Source organism: Mus pahari, chromosome 1 (genome assembly GCF_900095145.1).
Source record: "Mus pahari chromosome 1, PAHARI_EIJ_v1.1, whole genome shotgun sequence".
In the NCBI taxonomy this organism is placed as follows: Eukaryota; Metazoa; Chordata; class Mammalia; order Rodentia; family Muridae; genus Mus; species Mus pahari.
The window spans coordinates 85,341,031-85,359,031 of NC_034590.1; the positions used below are offsets into that span (position 1 = coordinate 85,341,031).

At 39.9% G+C, this 18,001-nt stretch overlaps 1 protein-coding gene across 13 annotated transcripts in view; it reads right to left on the reverse strand.

Annotated features, from left to right (window-relative positions):
- The window catches only part of Sox6 (SRY-box transcription factor 6), a 550,047-nt gene that overhangs the window by 103,847 nt on the left and 428,199 nt on the right, over positions 1-18,001 (reverse strand). For 7 of the 13 annotated variants that reach the window (XM_029537945.1, XM_029537949.1, XM_029537953.1 and 4 more), the window contains 3 exons: positions 16,020-16,143; positions 6,093-6,172; positions 4,536-4,658 (listed from right to left, as the gene is read on the reverse strand). In XM_029537945.1, coding sequence (XP_029393805.1) covers positions 4,536-4,658; positions 6,093-6,172; positions 16,020-16,143 — 327 coding nt within the window. The remainder of the gene's footprint in view (positions 1-4,535; positions 4,659-6,092; positions 6,173-16,019; positions 16,144-18,001) is intronic. The other 6 variants (XM_029537970.1, XM_029537977.1, XM_029537965.1 and 3 more) reach the window with 3 other exon arrangements.

An 18,001-nucleotide genomic window follows, 5' to 3' on the forward strand; every position in this document is an offset into this window, starting at 1 on the left:
CAGCGCCATCCAGCAAAGCTAGATCAGCTCTCTAGTAACTCCCAGCGCCATCCAGCAAAGCTAACCTGCACCAGCATCCACAGCCCTGGCATGAGGCATGTTTCCAACTGTCACAAAAAAGACATGGTCCTAGTAGTTAGGGAGACCCTAAACACAACAGATGAAGCCAGAGCTAAAATAGCAAGGGAGTCTCTCCCACACAAACGGGAACAGTTTCTCTTTCCACATGAAGCACTAAATTTGACATGTTTTTTAAAAAATATGTTCCTTTTCATTTTAGCAAAGCCTTCAATATGCTCCTCCATCTTTGTAAACTTGGCAAGACTTTTCCTTTAAGCAAAACAGAATAACCAACAAATGTGGAAATCTAATTCTATTGATATTGTCTTTAATTTGCACACCCAGTTCCTTCATTTAGGCTACTCCCCACGCTACTGCTATAAGAACCAGTCTGTTAAAATTTGCTCCAACTAAAGCTTGGTGGCTCTGAATGCTCACAAATCCTTCTCAGGGGCTAATGAAGACAGAAACTCTGCCGTGACAATATTAAGTTTGTTTCCCCTGGTGATTCAGAGAAGTGAGCAATCTGTCAGCAATGCATTGAGGGAAATTACTTGTCTTGGAGGAATAACTGCTGACAGTCACTTTATCTCAGGGCTGACCCAAACATCTCCCCACTGACAAACAAATTACTGTCTAACTTTGAAAAGGTAGCTAGCTAGTTTTAATTTTGATTTCTCTTTCAGAATCATTTATATAATACCCAGCTCCACCATTTATTGTATTTTTAAAGGGGTAGCAGAAGTGTTTAGCAGTGTATGTAGAGGGGCAGGTTTGAATTCATAAGCTAGAAAAAAAGGAAAAGAAATGATAAGAAAATGAATCACAAGGCTCCCTTCAAGACAGCGCATGGACAAAGCTGTAGAGCCGACTCGACATTAAGACTGGCAGCGTTGCCAGTGGCTGGCTGGGTGAGTGAACACATTACCCACACAGTTCTGTAGGAATTAATTTTCTTCAATAAAATGATTTTTAAGGATCATATATTTCACAATCTAAACATATGTCACTGTTTCATAAACAAAATAAATGGATTAAAATAATACATTACCAATATGCTGACATGTGGAGATATTTTAATTAGAAATTCTTAAGCTGTGTGTTATTTAACTGCTGGATTTGCTGAAGAGAAGCATGCATCATTTAATAAGAAGGCATGAGGCAGGTGTATCACTTTGCATATGGTACCAGATTGTGTTTAATATTAGCTACAACTATGAGGCAGCATTGCTCCCAATTAAAAACAAAACAAAGCAAAATTACACCGGGATCTATCATTGACAGTAATCAGGTAAAATGAACCAACATACTGAAATATATTTAATATTTTAAATAGAAAAGAAGTCCAGAACTCAGGTTTTGAGACAGTGTATCTTCAGACAGAATCTAACTGTATCTATTTAAAGCCACAGTTACATGATTGCCTCATTATTCTGGTCCCCTTTTCTGAACATTCTTTTTGACTTACTTAAGGACCAGTGCTAACATAGCTACCAAAAGCAAATGGCAAATGGTCCAGAAATGTATACGGTGAACGCCCTAGAGTAAGTAGCAATATCATATATTGTTTACTGAGGAAAGTGCCCTCTGTTCTGGAAAGGTCAAAAGCATTGTAACCTTAGCGTTACAGTTTCCGATAGTTCCCAGGGTTAAATACATTATCAAAATTAATGGTTCAAGCGCCTCAGCCTTCAGATAGATGAGTATTTGTCCCTCTATCTACTGCACTGTTTAACTAAAAATAGCTCCTTTGGCCTCCTCTCTGCTGCCATTACGCCCCCGAGGCAGAGAGGACCAGAGCTTGGATTAGAAGAGCTTTCCCTGTCTTCCTTAATTTAAAGACAAAACTGGAACATGCTAATATCGGAAGAGCCATTCCATTTTTAATACCTTTCTCTCCTTGATGCGAATTCTCAGACTTTAGAGTATGAGTAGTGTTGCTAGGGCTGCGGACATGTGACCAGAGAAATGGCAGCTTCTGAAGGGAAATCAACAGGCAGAGCAAGCAAAGCCCTGAGCACTGTGTTGGTTAAGGGTCAGTATGCTGTAGAGTTCTCCTCCCAGGACACTCTCCTTGTAAAGAAATCCTGCCACTGTCACAGTTTATCATGACCTCTATTATTGACAGAAACATGACATATTAACTTACCACAGGGAGGAACAAAGCCTTACCTTAAAGAGGTAGTGATTTAACTGCAGTAAAGCAAGTTATCATAAAGTTTTCTCTCTAAATATCCTAATATTGATGTACATATTACTGTCCAGCAGTTTAGATGCAGGTGTCTACTGTGTTGTTTAAAGATGCCCTAGTAAATATGCTGTGCTCAGGTCACAAAATCTGGAAAACCTGCCTTTCATACAAGTGTAACCAGCACCAAAGGCTTTTTGACATGCAGAAAAATACTTTTCTTAATGGAAAGGACAAACCACATGTCCTCCCATGGATGCAGATCTAGTCTGTGCTGTATATTCTTCTACATGTAGACAATTATAAATGTGGATAAAGTGTAACCTTTAGAAAGGAAACCAAGGGAGGGTAACATTAGCTAACAAGGAAAGACAGGCTGCCGGCAGAAAGGACAGTGAACTATGGAAGAGGATAGAGAGCTAGTTGTTTTCTAGTTTTTGACTCTGTTTTCTTCTTTTTTGGGGTGGATACACAAGAATGTGGTCTATAGTAAATGCAAAACCCTAGTCAAAGCTTAAATGGCCAAAAGTACACTGAGATTTGGGGATTTGGAAATGGAGTCCTTAAACCAGCTATGTGACATTTTTATTTGTGAGTTCATCACAATTAAGACATGTCTTTATAATGAAATTTTCAGTTAAATAAATAATTTATGCAGGCAAGAGAATATAGTACAAATAAAAACCCAGGATACACTCAGACCAGATACACTTAAACTACAAAGCTGTAAAAGCTCTTGCATAGGATGGGGCTGGCCCAATTAGAGTGCCTAGCTTCTACCCCAGCACTGCTGTGACTCTGGGAAGCTTTGACTCTATGGTTTCCAGCAGCCAGATTTGATACAGCAGGCATATGCGCCTGTGAGGGAAGAGATCAGGGGAGAAGCATGAGGTAAAATATGGGATTTGGTAGACCCCAGCTGAAGGGAGAAGGAAGGGACAGAACACGATATTCCTACAGAGAATCAAAGGCAAAGAGCCTGTGCTGAGGTCCCCTGCTTTCCCAGTCTCCTAGGCACATCATAGCTCCTTGGGCTGGGTGTTCTGAGTGGGTCAGCTTGCTACCTACCATCATACAGAAAGAATGCCCCCATCTCTATACACCCTTCTTTAGCCCTTTCTGGAATGAGCTGGTTTTCACACTGCTCAGGAACATGGAGGCATTTCTACAGCCAACAGAAAGACCTCTGAAAGAAAGCTTTCTTGGCTGTGCAGAAGTCGGCATAGTATGCCAGTCTGTGTCTAGCCATGTCAGAGTCTCCTGCCCCCATCAAAGAGCAGGGAGATGACAGAGGGCATTGCAGCTCTTCCTCTGGCTGTTTCAAGGTGGCCTTTTATCTTGTCCTCCTCCTTAGGCATGACCACCTCAGCATCTACCATCATTTCCAAGTATGTGGACTGAAAAGAGGCAGAGCAGATCATGCCAAAGGTCAGGACAACTGGCCTGTCTACAGTGATAGGACCAAAGGGCTGAATATCCATACAATTAGAGGTTTTTAGAGGAGTACAATGGGTAAAGTTTCCCATCTGGGTTAGAATATAAAGTATGGTACTTGGTCTCGCCTATGAAAATTAATCTTTTTTTTTTTAATCAGCAGCTACATTACAACACTCCCATATCTGAAAGAACCAGAGATACAGGATACAGGAGAAGGATGCAGTCAGATCAGACACCACAGAGAGAAGGACTAGGTTCCCGTTGTAGAGAAAGCCTTCATGTTCTAAAGGGACAACACATGCAGAAGGACATGATTTCAATTTCCCACAACACTGAAAAAGGTTTTCTGGGTGATTAAATACTTAAAGAACACCTGAGAAACTTGTTGGCTCAGCCAGGCCCAGGCACCCAACTTCAGCCTATGAAATCCAAGTCAGGAAACCCAGCTCAGGCAGAGTCAGCAGCTGTGAGTAGTAAGCAGTCACCCTAAGGCCCAGAGTACTTAACAGCTGTGGTGGGCTCTCAGGACCGCTCTACCCCTTAACTGTAGAACTCTATAATCAGAATTATAGTTGATCAAAGTCACAGGAAAGAATATGGTTAAAAAGAAATGATCTTTAAAGTTTTTGTTAAACATAAGACATTATACATGAGAATGTATAATGGTGGGAAGACAGCTTTGAAGCTCCTCGCAAGAAAAAGGCAGAGTAGGACCTAGCTTAAGGCCTTCGGGTTAGGAGACAGGAGATTGGCTTTAGCATTCAGGCTGTTTGCCATTTTCAAAAGGCCTAAAATATGCTGGAAACATCCAGTCCCCCACCCAAAGAAGCACCAACGGAAGCATTCATACCTCAATTTGTTTGTGGTTGTAAGAGTGGCCACCACCATGTTCAGAGGGGTCCAAATTCCTGCCAAAACGGTCACTTATGCCCTTTAGCCTTGGGTTAATTTGTGGGTGGGAGACATGACCCTTCTGTTTAATGGCATATTCAGAAAAAAAAGACAAAACATACTGTCAGAACTCATGAAACAACATGGAATTCAATGCAGGGTATAGACCACATCAAAAGATGGCACGTAGTCCCAGACCCGGTCTCTCTGTTTTATAGAAACTGGTAAAAGAACTTCTGTCTCTAAACCCAGAAAGCACCACAGTACAGCTAGCTCCACAGTGCGGTGAGGAGAACCAGAGTGGTCACCAATGGAAGGCTTTCCTTTACATCTTCCTATGCTGCTTGGAGCCCAGTGTTGGGAATGTGAAAGGTAAATGTCTGTGAGAGAAGAAGCTGGCCATCTGCTAGCAAGATGTCTCTGTCCCGGGTGCCTTTAGTGGGGACAGCGTCATGCTGACCAGAAGAGGCTTATGACTAAAACTTCTTGGGTGTTGCAAAGGTTCTTTTCTTCTTGACCCAACTGAAAATGTTTAAAGTGTTGTAGGGTATATGTGTGTGTGTGTGTGTGTGTGTGTGTGTGTGTGTGTAGTTTCCTTTCCATATGACAGTGGTACTCCCTTTATGTTCAAATTGCACAGGCAATAACAACATGAAAATATTGTCTGTCCAGAAGCTCTTCCTTAGGTTCAGAAGGAAAGAGCAGATAAGAGCAGATAAGAACTGCCTTTGAAGAACTTTGAACTTAACTTATCATGTATTTCTAAGTATATTATTTTGACTCTTTTTGTTTTTAGCACTGATATCTATTCATATTTAAAGTCAATTCATGGCTCTGACGAGGGTATTAGAAGTGTGCAAAGGCCACACAGTACTATTCTAAATACCTCATTTTACTATGAGGAACATACGGAGCAATAATTCTTCAGTCAGCCTCCAAACGTGATTAGCTGGATAAACAAGAGACGCTGAGCCAGAACTGAGCTGGGCACCATGCCTAGACCTTTAACCTGGCAAGAACAAGGTCACACTACAGACTTGGGGGCAGTGTGTTTATATTTTGCTAAATAATCAAAGTAACTGGGAATAATGGCTCCTTATTCCCTGAGCTGCAAGGAGGAAAAGGCCCAGCATTGTCTCTGGTCTAAAGCTGATGGGAAAAAAAGCCTGTCTGTATATCTGCGTATAATGGAAACCCAGATGAGACGTGGATAAGGAAAAAGCTAATACCTTCAAACAACAACTAGCCTTAAACAATGTAAAACTCTTAATTTGCTAAGAGAGAGCACACAGAACCACAGAACCAAATTGTGACATTGGATTTCCTTTAAAAATGGCTGAAATCGGCACTTTTCTCTTCCATTTCAGCATGCTAAGTACAGAAGGTGTTAATTCTCTGGGCTATGCTTAAAAAAATTATTTAACATTCAGGCCATTATTTAGAATACAGCTGGATTGCAGGTTTCCACTCAAGCACTGGCCCTTCTCCCACATTCTTTTTTCCTCCTGGCACTTACCTGAAGCTGTAAAGGGCTGAGTCCAGAAGCAGCAGCAGCTGCCATTGTTGACGGAATGAACTGTACGGGGTAGTTATCACCTGTTGGAAAGAACAATGCGCACAGGTTTAGACAATGCACAGGGAATCGCAGCAGACAAGTATAAACATGGTCCTTGGATCGCCTGAGCTTTACAACATCGCCCTAAGCCCAAACATCTGCAGAAACAAAAGGCTTAGTTGGGCACAGGCTTGCACTGCCGCCTTGGAACTTTTTGTTAACAGATAGCTGGTAGGCAAACTGGCAAAACATGAATGTGATGTTGAAAAAAATTAAATGTGCAATTCAAGCATGTTCACTCCACTACAAATCTTGTAATACATCATTTTTTTAAGTGTAAAAAAAAAAAAAATTAAAGCCAGGCTGATGCTTAGCACACTGTGGATTTTCTCTTAGAGAAACAGAAAGTTTAGACTAGGTAAGTAAAATGGAGAATTAGAGTCAAAAACAAACAACAAAAAAGATTTTTACTAATGTCAAGCCATAATGCTAAATTTTATCCCATAGAAAATAAACAAAACGATAAGAAAAAAAATCCCCTTTAATATGTTTAATCTTACCTGTTGGTATCCTAAAATGCTGGTACCCTACTGATAGGGGATGTCTGGGTCTTGGTTTAACCACTGGTAATATAGTGAAACCTGGTACATAGTCACACACACAAGGCACTGACTGAAGTATTTTGGTGATGACAGCTCAATAACTTCACATACTGCATGGGCAGCCTGCACTGAAAAACTGGGAGTATTCTTTATGCTGTACAATAAGGTGCTTCAAGCCCAAGCCAATACCTACCTGCGTTGAAACACCTCCTGTGACCTGAGAACACAGGCCTGGCCAGATACCCATACAGCCAAGAGGAAGGGGTGAAAGACATATTGGAATTGTGGTAAGTGAACTAAAAATTAATATTTGTGGGTGAATCCCACAATATCAGCGATTTAATGTAGTAGCATGCTGGCTCCAGCTACTTATTTAAAGTCAGTGTTATATACTATCTCTAGGCTATATTTTAATAGGCTGCTCCCCCACACATTTTTGACATTTATAATAATCATGCTGTTTTGCATGAACTTTTCCACACTGAACGCTGAATGTAATAATGAAGAGACATTGCAGGAAGAGTTCCAGGCACTGGGGTTGTCAACTAGAAGGCAGGACAACCTCTTGTTTCCTGTCTGCATAGATGCTAACACCCACAGTGTGCCTGGTACCCCTAGCTTCTTACAACTCATCCCTGCTTGCCATGTAAAGTGCTACTCAGCTGGCCCAATGTAAATGTTAAGTTGCTTTCACTTTTAACAAATTGTTAGCTTCTGATCTACACGGTCTCTTTGCATCATATCCATAATACCTCATCAGACCATTGAGCACAGCGTGCGCCTGTACACAGTCCAATAACAATTGGCTTCTGATTGCAGACGCAGCGCCGCTACAATGCACTCGCTAAGGCCACACTGTGCCGGTCTCCTATGGAGCAATGTTCAAAATGTCTGATCTGGTTTTTCCCCTTCCATGAGGCTGATTTTCATCTGCCCCACACTAGGAGCGTTTTAAAAAAGACAACTTGGCAAAATTATTTTTATAGTAAATGACTATCCCTTTATGCTTAAATAAGTCTACTGATCTTCTTGATATTTAAACTAAATTATCTGAAGAAAAAATATCTTGATCTAAGTCAAATGGTAATTTTCTTGGTGGCTATCTTATCAGCTTTTTTAAAAAACCACAAATGACACTGAATTAATGATGTTTCAAAAATAGAGGGAAAAAATAACCATTCTACCCATCAGCACAGACCTCCTCCCCAAACATTTTAAAGCTGTTCTTTCTTTAAATGTCATGCATTATTCATGCAACTCCATACCACAACCCCCTCCCTAGAAGTTTAATACCAGTGGCTTTATTTGTACTAAAACATTTTTCATGTCAAACATATTTTAAAAAATCAAACTCTGAAAGAATTCCCCAGGGCACTCCTTCTCCATAGCTGTCATGCCACGGTGCCGTGAAATAGTCGGCTTTTTACATGGTTTCTGGCTTGCCAGTTAATTTATGACTGTCTCTACCACACCCTGTAGTACTCTCCAGCTCACCTGCTGGCTACAAACAGCTTTCTTTCCACTGTTGACAAGCATATTTTCAAAATATTTTTAACCTTTCTGCGGGTTTGAATCTGCATATCTGAATAGATCTTCAGAAAGCTATTTCTCCAGAACCCATCATTGTATCAGTACTAAAAGTCAAAATGAATCTATTAGAGCAATGGAGTATATCACTAAGGATGGTTAGAAGGGAGGGAGAGCAGAAAGGCAGATGAGGGGAATGACGGTTAGCTGTAGAAGAAAAAAATGTACCAGGGAGAGGGATTTTTGGGCACTGTGAGTCTAGTTTGTGATATCAAAGTTACACCTTTCCTTTACCCACCCTACTTTTCTTCAGTAACAGTTGATCAAGAAAAGTTTGCAGTGGCTGACTTGGCAGGGAATCAGCCAACATGTTGCAGCAATTTTTTTCAAATTTGTCTCTGGATGTGAAACGTTTGCATGAGGACCATTCTTTTTAAATTTGTACAAAGGAAGAGGCAGCCTGTTGAAACAGGTTCGCTTAGGCATGACTGTAATCTGGCCTTTTTTACCTCAAGTCTAAGCAGTCAGTCGCCAAACACCAATCAGAGAAGCAAGGGCCATCCTATAAGCCCATCTTCTGATGGTCTAGCTATCATTGCGGAGCACACACTAAACAGAATTGCGACCCACGTAAATGTGGCTGACACTGGCTCATTCATCAGAACAATGTCCCTCTAGATTCCCCTCTTCACCGAGAATCCCAACTGAGAGAGAGATGAGAAAAGAGAGTAAATTCTTAAATTTCTAGAGACTTTCAGATGTGGCCAAATCTTCATGTTCTTAAGCACTCACTAGAGGAGGAGAACTTATTTCAAGACCCTAGAACACACCAGACACCTCCCAGAATGTTCCTACAGGGTACATTTCATATATAAATCCTACTTTCTAAAAAAAAAAAAAAATCATTTAAAAATCAGGAAAACACAGTCAAAGTCTCAAGAGTAAGATTCTGTCCATTTATTTACATTCCTTAGAAAGGCAAGAGATTGGGAGATTTGTAGATCCTAAGATTGTTAATTATAGGTAATAATACACTGTAAAAGTTGTTTGGAGACTTGGAGGGTTCAAAGGGAAGAAGGAAATCAGAACTAGGAGTGAGGACCCTGCTTCTGCAGTAACTATATCAAGATGGGAATAAAGTCTCCTATCACATTTTCTGCCTTCCAACATAGAAGAGCAATATTTTACACATCCCTACCTTCACAAATTATTATGGTGGCATCATTAGAAGTTGAAAAACCTATGGAGCATACTTTCATGAGCTATGACTGTTCTTGTCACTATACAAACGTTTCTAATATAGACTTGGTTGTATCACTTTTTACACACGATCTCTTGGTCCTCTGAGAAGATATAGGAGGTCCAGACTTATCCCTGTGTGCTGCTATATTGCTGCAAATGTTTTCAGGTAATATGACATGTTTTAAACTAACACAATACTTTCAGTTTGTTTAGGGCACAAAAAATTAGAAAAAAAATACATTGTTGACACCAGCATATTCTCATTTCTCTGCTAATATTCTCTTCTATTCATCAAAGAGTATTACAGGTGAAAATATTTTTAGCTTAGTTTTAATTTTTTAACTATCACATAGATTGTTCTACATGCCTTTCAAAAACCTAAGAATCATGCACCAAATCTATCCCTTCAATTATTTGGTGACCACATCTTATGCCCTTGGCCAATCATATAAAAACCATGGCATTGTCATGAGAGCAATTAAGTAAGTGAATATGAATGAACATATACAAGCCATCTCCATAAGAAATCAACTCAGATGACAACTCAAAGTTCATGTCTAACTACAGTTCATCTGTGACAAAATCTCTAAACATGAGAGGACACAGGATATCAACCTCGGTGTTTATAACACAGGTTGCTTTGTACAGGTATGTCTTCTTTCTGGACCTCAGCAATCACACTAAAAGCAGAGGTGACTGATGGGAGCACCATGAAAATGCTTTCATTCTAGATATGTGGGTTCAAGTGACCAGTGTCCCTGTATGGGTGACACAGCTCTACTCTGAAATATTGTGGAAGAAAGCAATGACTGACTTGGTAAGATGCTGTTTGGATAAGCTCACATGCAAAATTACAGTCTAAACAAAAAATTTAGACTTCCTTAGGATCATATTCATTTAGTCTATGTTCCAAGAACATGAACTATCTATCCATTCAGAGAACTTTCAGTCTGAATGTGGGTGCCATCATTTTTGAGATATGAAGCCTTAGAAAACTTAATTAACACTAAAAATTTCAGTTTATTCTTTTCATTTAATAAACTAGAATACCACTTGTTCCCACTTATATCTTAGGGTTGATATAAAAATTAATGAGATTACTCACACACGCGGGGTTATCTTGGCAAACAAATGGTATGCAATAAAAGAAACATCAGCTAACAACTGCAGGCATTGTATACCGGCCAATTACACAACTCAGAAGAAATAGAAAACACAAAACTATCTAACTACTCAAGTGCAAATAGAAAATCTCAACAGGCCCATAACAATCAGAGATATTGAATTAGTAATCCAAACTCCTAATAAAGAAACGAGTGCACTAGAAGGATTCCCCAGCACTCTGTCAAATGCTAAGCTAAGACGTCCACTGATCCTTCACACGCTCTTCCAGAAAAGAGGAGAGAGAAGTTTCCCCTTTGTTCTATAGGGCCCCAAATACCTTGATGACAGATAAGAATGCCATAGGAAAAGAAAACTGAAAATCAATATCCTTTATGAATGTAAACACAATCTCTTTAAGAAAACAAGCAAATTCCATCTAACAGAATATTGAAAGCAGTATTTGCCATAACAAGTAGAATTTATTCAAGAAATTATAAGGTGGTTTCACCTAAGTAAATCAATGAAATGCATTAAAATAATAGAACAAGGGTGTAGGGGGGCAGAGAGTCCTGCATGATCATCTCAAAATTATACAGAAAACATACTTAACCTTTCTATGATAACTCCTAGAATTACAAGAAGACAACCTAAGAACATCCAAGGTTTATGATTCCTAGCTAACACTGTATCAATGGCAAAAAACCAGTAAGTTTTGCCTCTAATATCAAGAACAAGAAAATTCACCACTGTTTTGAAAGCTCCATCCCATACTATGAAACAAGAAGAATATGGAAAAATATACAAACTGTCAAGAAAAGTTTTTTTAAAGACTATTTTAGAATACACACATACAGAGACAGATAGAGATGGAGAAAGACATATTAGGATTAACACACAAAAGCTCAATTTAGTTATTGTGCCAAGAATAGATATAAATAAACCAAAAGGAAATAAAGAAAGCTCATTTATAATACTGCCTAAAAGAATTTAACACCTGGGTATAAATCTAACCAAAGAGAATGGAAACAGTTACACCCTAGAACTATAAAACACTGTTGAAATAAATAATGAAAGCATAATATTGCCTAAGTGTCCACCAACTTAAAAATGAGAAAAAATGTGGGATACACACAATGGAACACTATTTTACCAAGTGTGTTGCCTGTGACAACATGCATGAAACTGGCCAACATTGTGTTAAGTGAAATAAACCAAGGCACAGACGGACAAGTATGGCCTGCGCCTGCTCATATGTGCAAATCTAAAGTCAGTTGATCACATAGAAATTGAAGGTAGAATAGCAGTTGCCAGATATTTGAGGAAACTTGAAGGGGAGAAGAAGTGAGTACTGTCTCATCAATAGGTACTCAGTTACAGTTAAGAGAATTGAGACCTGACATCCCACTGTACTGCATGATTGCAGGCCATGATAATGGAATGTTACATGTTTCAGAAAGGAAGAAAGGATTTTGAGTGTTTTAGCATTTAAAAAAAATTACAAATGCTAGAGAAGATAGGCTGGCTTTCCTTGACTGATCATTGTATCAACACACACTGTGAGGAACAACATACATACATACAATCTTCATTTGTCAGTGGATTTATTTTAATCAATAAGAAATAAAGACAGAAATACACAGAAAGAGGTATCTGTATTGACAAGAAGACAACATTATTAAGATGTCAATACTATTCAGAGACATATACATATTCAAGGGAATCCCTGTTAATCCTTTTTACAAAATGGAGAAATGAATTCTTAGACTTATATAGAACTACAAGGGTCCCTCAAAGCTGCAGTGATATTTCAAAAGGTGAATAAAGCAGAAGACTAACATCTCAACATTGACTACAAATCAACAGTTGCTAACACAGTGTGGTACTGACATAGAGACAGACTGGCCAGCATAGCAGAATGGACATGTCAGGGACAAACCCTCACACATACATTTGTTTTATTTTTGAGGAGGTGCCACAACTATTAAAAGGAAGATTTCTCAGCAAATGGTGTGAGAAAAAACTATATGTCCTCTGGCAAAAGATATGGACATCCAATTTGTATATCTTGTGTACGCCTCTCTTGCATGGCAGTAGTACAGTAAGCTCTAGGTACTAGCATGGAATATGGAGTATCTATAGGTCCAGGTTCAAGCACGCATCCTGCACTTAGAATATCTGAGAGGTCAAGGGTGCTGGTCACACATGATAGTTTTAAACTCCCAGCTACATGTGACAGGGGTCAGCTGCCTGATGCAAAGGATCATAGATATGATTTTGTTTTTCAGGCACAGTCTTGTTCTGAAGTTTACACTAGTAACTGTGGAGGAGGCTTCCTGCTTTGATTTCAAGTGTCCATGGGCAAGCGTGTTTATTGCCTCCCTGACCACTGCATCTCAGTCTCACAATGTGAGCAAGCAGACCAGCTAATGTCTGAGACCTATGTTCAGGGCCCCAGTGGATCCCTATCTAGAAAGATGTCTCTAATGATAGGACTAATAGAAGAATAAAGGCGGAGGGATCAGAAGTTAGTAAAGCTACTTGTAGAGAAGCTAGTCTAAGAGATGCTGCCTGAAGTCCGGCACTGCATCCTGGCACTGTGCCTCCTCAGCTACCTGGAGGTGGGAGATCTCACATGGTGTGCACCATACCTGGCATGCTACGGTTTCCAGGGATACAGGTCAGATCACCTGGATGGGGGTGATGACTCAGAGCCCTAATGTTTGTGACACTACTCTAACATAGGATCCAAAATGGCCAACTTCAATAAGCAGTGAGTGACACCACCATGGTTGGTCCTTGCTTCTGGCACTCAGGACAGTTGTTCAATCAGTAAATCAGTTTACTTGGCTCAGAAACACCAAAATATGGCTGTTCTTGGAAGAGTGGAAGAAGCAAAAAGAGAGGAGTTTATGTCCTATTTTGTAAAGACCAGAGAGGTACGTGTTCCTCTTCTTACTTAGGGGCCCAGGTATGAATGTGTGCCATTTCAGGACTATGTATCTCCTTTCCAAATACAGTAGCTGCTCATGTACATTTCAAGTGAAGTGACCATGATTTAGTTTGGAGTAAAATATTTGCTTGTCCAGACCCAGCCCAATACTGTTCCCCCAACTCCTGTGATGACTTAGTTGCATAAATCTATAAGTTCTCTACTCATAGCTTAAGTGTGTATATTGCCAACATATTTTTATCTATAATAAAGCTTAGATTAGCCAAAGTACTAAAGAATTTAAAATTTAAATTGTTTTGGTATATAAGTTTGGGGTTAATAGAAAATACCTTGAGAGAACAGCTTGCCTGTAATTGAGAATCTTCCTACAAATCCAGCCCTACTAAGCTGCTCTCAACAGGTTTAGTCAGCCTAACCAAACACAGATTTGCTATCCAAGGACACAACTCTGAGTCACTAAATCCTGTACAAAGTTGTTCCTATCCATACCTGCCCACCTACATGGTACAACCTCATCAATACCTTTGGGGGGAAAACAACTTTAATTCACTGAACATATAGCAATATCTACCCCCATGAGAAATAATGTCATTGCAGTAATAAAATTAGACAACATAATGATAAGAAAATTACAGTAGCAAAAAACAAGGCCCCTGTATGGTTTTGAGCTGGGGAAAGTATTAGTGGTAAGAATACTCATCCAACAGGTAACATTTGTGTATAGTTTACTGAAAGGTTCCCAAGACTGGGTCAGATGAATGAAGAATATTACTGAATGCTGGTGCCAGCTCAGTGCCAAGATGAAACAGTTAGCTTAGTTTAAATCAATGTTGAAAATGGAGCTACCGCAAAGAACTAGGTCAGACTGAGAAGACTGACGAATGCATGTTCTCTTACACTGAATGCAGAGATCGACTCTATAGAGAGGGGTGACTTCCAGAAACCTCATGGGAATACAGATCCAGGACCCTTAGTCTAAAATGTGGAAACCAGCACTACCTCAGATTTTAGAATATTTGCATAGATTTATCAATGAAGAAAAAAATGATTTAAAGTGTTTTAAAAGCCAGAACTTTTCAATGTCATCTTGACACCCACTACTTCCACTTTCAGAGTACTTTCTTTTTTGAAACCAGAATGCTCACCCTTGACTTGTTTGTGTCTGAAGACTTTTTAGTCAGCCCTCAGAGGGACCCATCCATAGAACCAGTATCCCTGGATCATCTGACTCTCCCCCAGATTCCTTCTCCCATAGGAAATTGAGTTCCCTACCAAACACAGAGAGGCATCTATGGTCAGAAGCCGTTACAATTCTAAGTTTGCTCTGGGCTGTTTCATCAGTTGCCTTAGAATCTCAGTGAGGTGGTTCATATCTGTGGCTTAAGCATATTAAAATGCCTTTGTTCATGCTCTAAACCACACATATAAAGGAACTGCTGCCCTCAGATTGGCTGTACCCTGACTAGGTAGTTCATAGAATCAGGCTAATATGTTAAAAGGAACTTGACACAGGAATTATTAATGAGCAGAACAAGGTCACTACCTCTGAGCTGGGGTCACTTACAAAGAACGCACAAATGAAATCGAGGTTGGCTTCTGTGTACTTGGCTATTTTCCTACATTGGATTCCTTTGGCAACCTATCTTTAAACATTTAAAGCCATGTTTACAAGGAGGCTCTGAAAGAGCTTCAAACCATTATGCCCCTAATTGAATTCCCCAGGAGTCCAGGAAACTCAGAGGAAAAAAGAAAAATCATAACATTTGCTAAATCATCTCAAAGCACATTTCACTACAAGGTTATATGACCTGTTTTTTTTGTTTTTTTTTTTTTTGAGTTCAAGGATGAATGAAGACTATTACTGAATGCTTCATTATTTAGACCAAAATAAAAAAAAAGAACTTTACCCATCAGTGGTGAAATAATTAAATCAGTAGTTTTAATTTTTTTCCCAAATGAAACTTTCAAAAAAAAAAAAAAAAAAGAAAGAAAGAAAGAAAGAAAGAAAGAGAAAAAAAGAAAAAGAAAACAAACCAAAAGAAAAAAAAAAAAAAAAAGAAAGAAAGAAAGAAAGAAAGAAAGAGAAAAAAAGAAAAAGAAAACAAACCCCAAAAGAACCCAAAGGCAGCGTTTTCTACTGTACATGACCAGTTTCCCAGTGTGAAAGCTCAAGGTGGGGCAAAAGACCTGTGGACAACCGAAGCTGGTTAACGATAATGGAGTGAGAACTGGGACTTTTACATGTGAGTTCGAAATAAACTCTAATGAGAAAAGAGAGAAGTAAAAGTTCTAGAGACCGATTGGTTATGACAATGTCCCCCAGCTCTGGTTTTACTTCTAAATAGGCTTTTATGGTGTTTTTATCCATAGCTCCCTTGTCTGTGTCTGTGTTTGTTGTGACTACTAAGCAAAAACATGTGGGCCCAAGCATTTCCAAAAATTGTACCGTGGCTCTCCACTTACCTGGCTTGTATGTTATTCCAGGGGGGAAGAGGAATCCCTGTTGGGCGGCAGCAGCTGCTGCCAAGGTCCGCTGGTCATGTGGAAAAATTGGGATCATGAGCGGAGGCATGTGCCCCTGAACCTGCTAAACAGAAGAGAGCCTGTGATCAGACAGGGAGCAGATGTTACCAAGCACTTGTCTCCCATTGCTGGAGCTGCTCTGCTGCCCACACAGCCACCCACTTCAACCCTCTTTGCAGAGCTGAAGCTGAGAACACTCAGGCAAACTCCACCTAACTGGTCTCCTTAGCTGCCTGCTGTGAGCAGAGCACCTTCTCACCAGAGCCTGACCACATCCCTGCTTTCACCTCAAGGTGGTCAGTGGCCTTCTTCTCTCTTGACTTGTTTTTCTCGACTTCTTTCGTGAAAGAGAGAGCAAGAAAACTAAATGCTCTGCTTTCCTCTAGCCCTGTAGGTGAGAGGTTCTGCCCTTTCTCCTGCACTGCATTCTAAGCTTCATTGTGAAAACAGTATTTAGCATCCATGGCCAGAAAGTAATGTCTAATTGTTATATATTCCAGAAGCTGTGTGTCTCCCTCACCCAGGAGCTTCTTCCAAAGCCTCACTGCATTATATTAAACACACAGCGCTTCAGATTTAAGGCTACTATATCTTGGCGCCCAATTAAACTAATATCCTTTGCCATACACACCTCGCTGTAACATATAAATTGCTTGTCAGCTTTATGCACTGCCATGTAGCTCAGTAATTATGGAGTTGTATCCACTGAGCAACTCATAATAAATCCTACTATATCAGATTTCATTTGACCTCAATAAACGTATCAAAGACCACAAAAATGCAAAAGAGAAAAACATTCAGTCTACATCAGTATTTGTACTCTATATAAAGGAAATCAGAGCTATGACAGAATCATGCTCCTGAAAATCACATTTTAATTTCCTACCTCCCTTCTTTTCTCTAGCAAGCTACCCTGGTTCCAGCATAGCAGAGCCAGGGAAGCTTTGTCCTGGCCTTTAAGGCATTATTCCATAGGCTGAGCAACAGGACTTTCTTCATTTAAAGATCAGAACAGAGATGCGTCAAAAGGTACAGTCTTTTGGTTAGACAGTTCTAAGGCTTTAGGTGGCACAAAATGACTACATTATACACTTAACTAAGCATTAAGATAGAATTGTTTTACAGCAATTCTACTAACTCCAAATGCATCCTCTAAATTCCTAAATCTCTTCTTTAGATGTAATTCCATATGTGAGCTGATGCCCCTGTATAAATGGTACCAGCTTCCTTTCTCCTGTCTCTGTCCCTTCACAGCCAGGGACACTACGAATGCTTCTGTGTGGGTCTGAGGGTTTCATTTGCCAGCAGTCTTTCTCGGGGGAATGCCCTAAGATGTGGGTTAATAAAGGGCAAGCAAAAAATAAACACTTTACAGTATTTTTTTTCTGAATTCATTTCTCAGGAAAATCAACTTATAATAAAAAGGTCTTTGTGCAATTACTACCTTGCCAGTGGGGCGTGAAAGAAACTAGCTTTGAGCAGCTATTTCTTCTATTTTAGCTGAGGTAAGCCCAAGCTTTGTACATGAGAGAACAAACTTTGCCTGGTTAAATTGGAGCTGAACCTCTAGTGCCCATGCCTCACCTTTAGCCTGGAGGAAAAATACCATGTTTGCTGTTCAACCCCAGTTTGCTATGACCCTGTACAAATGTGAGATGTCCAAGATGAAAGTGGGAAGTTCTATACCAGAAAACAAAACACAATGTTTTTATGAGTGACTACTGCTCGTCAAATGACATCCCTTCACATCCCTACAGAAAATGTGGTCCTAGCATGGGCCTAGAGCACCCTACAGATGCCTTACCCTGAAGAGGAGGCAACACAGAAGAGTGAGGGTCTGCATGTTGTTTATCTCTCTCTCTCTCTCCTCTCTCTCTCCCTCTCTCTCTCTCTCTCTCTCTCTCTCTCTCTCTCTCTCTCTC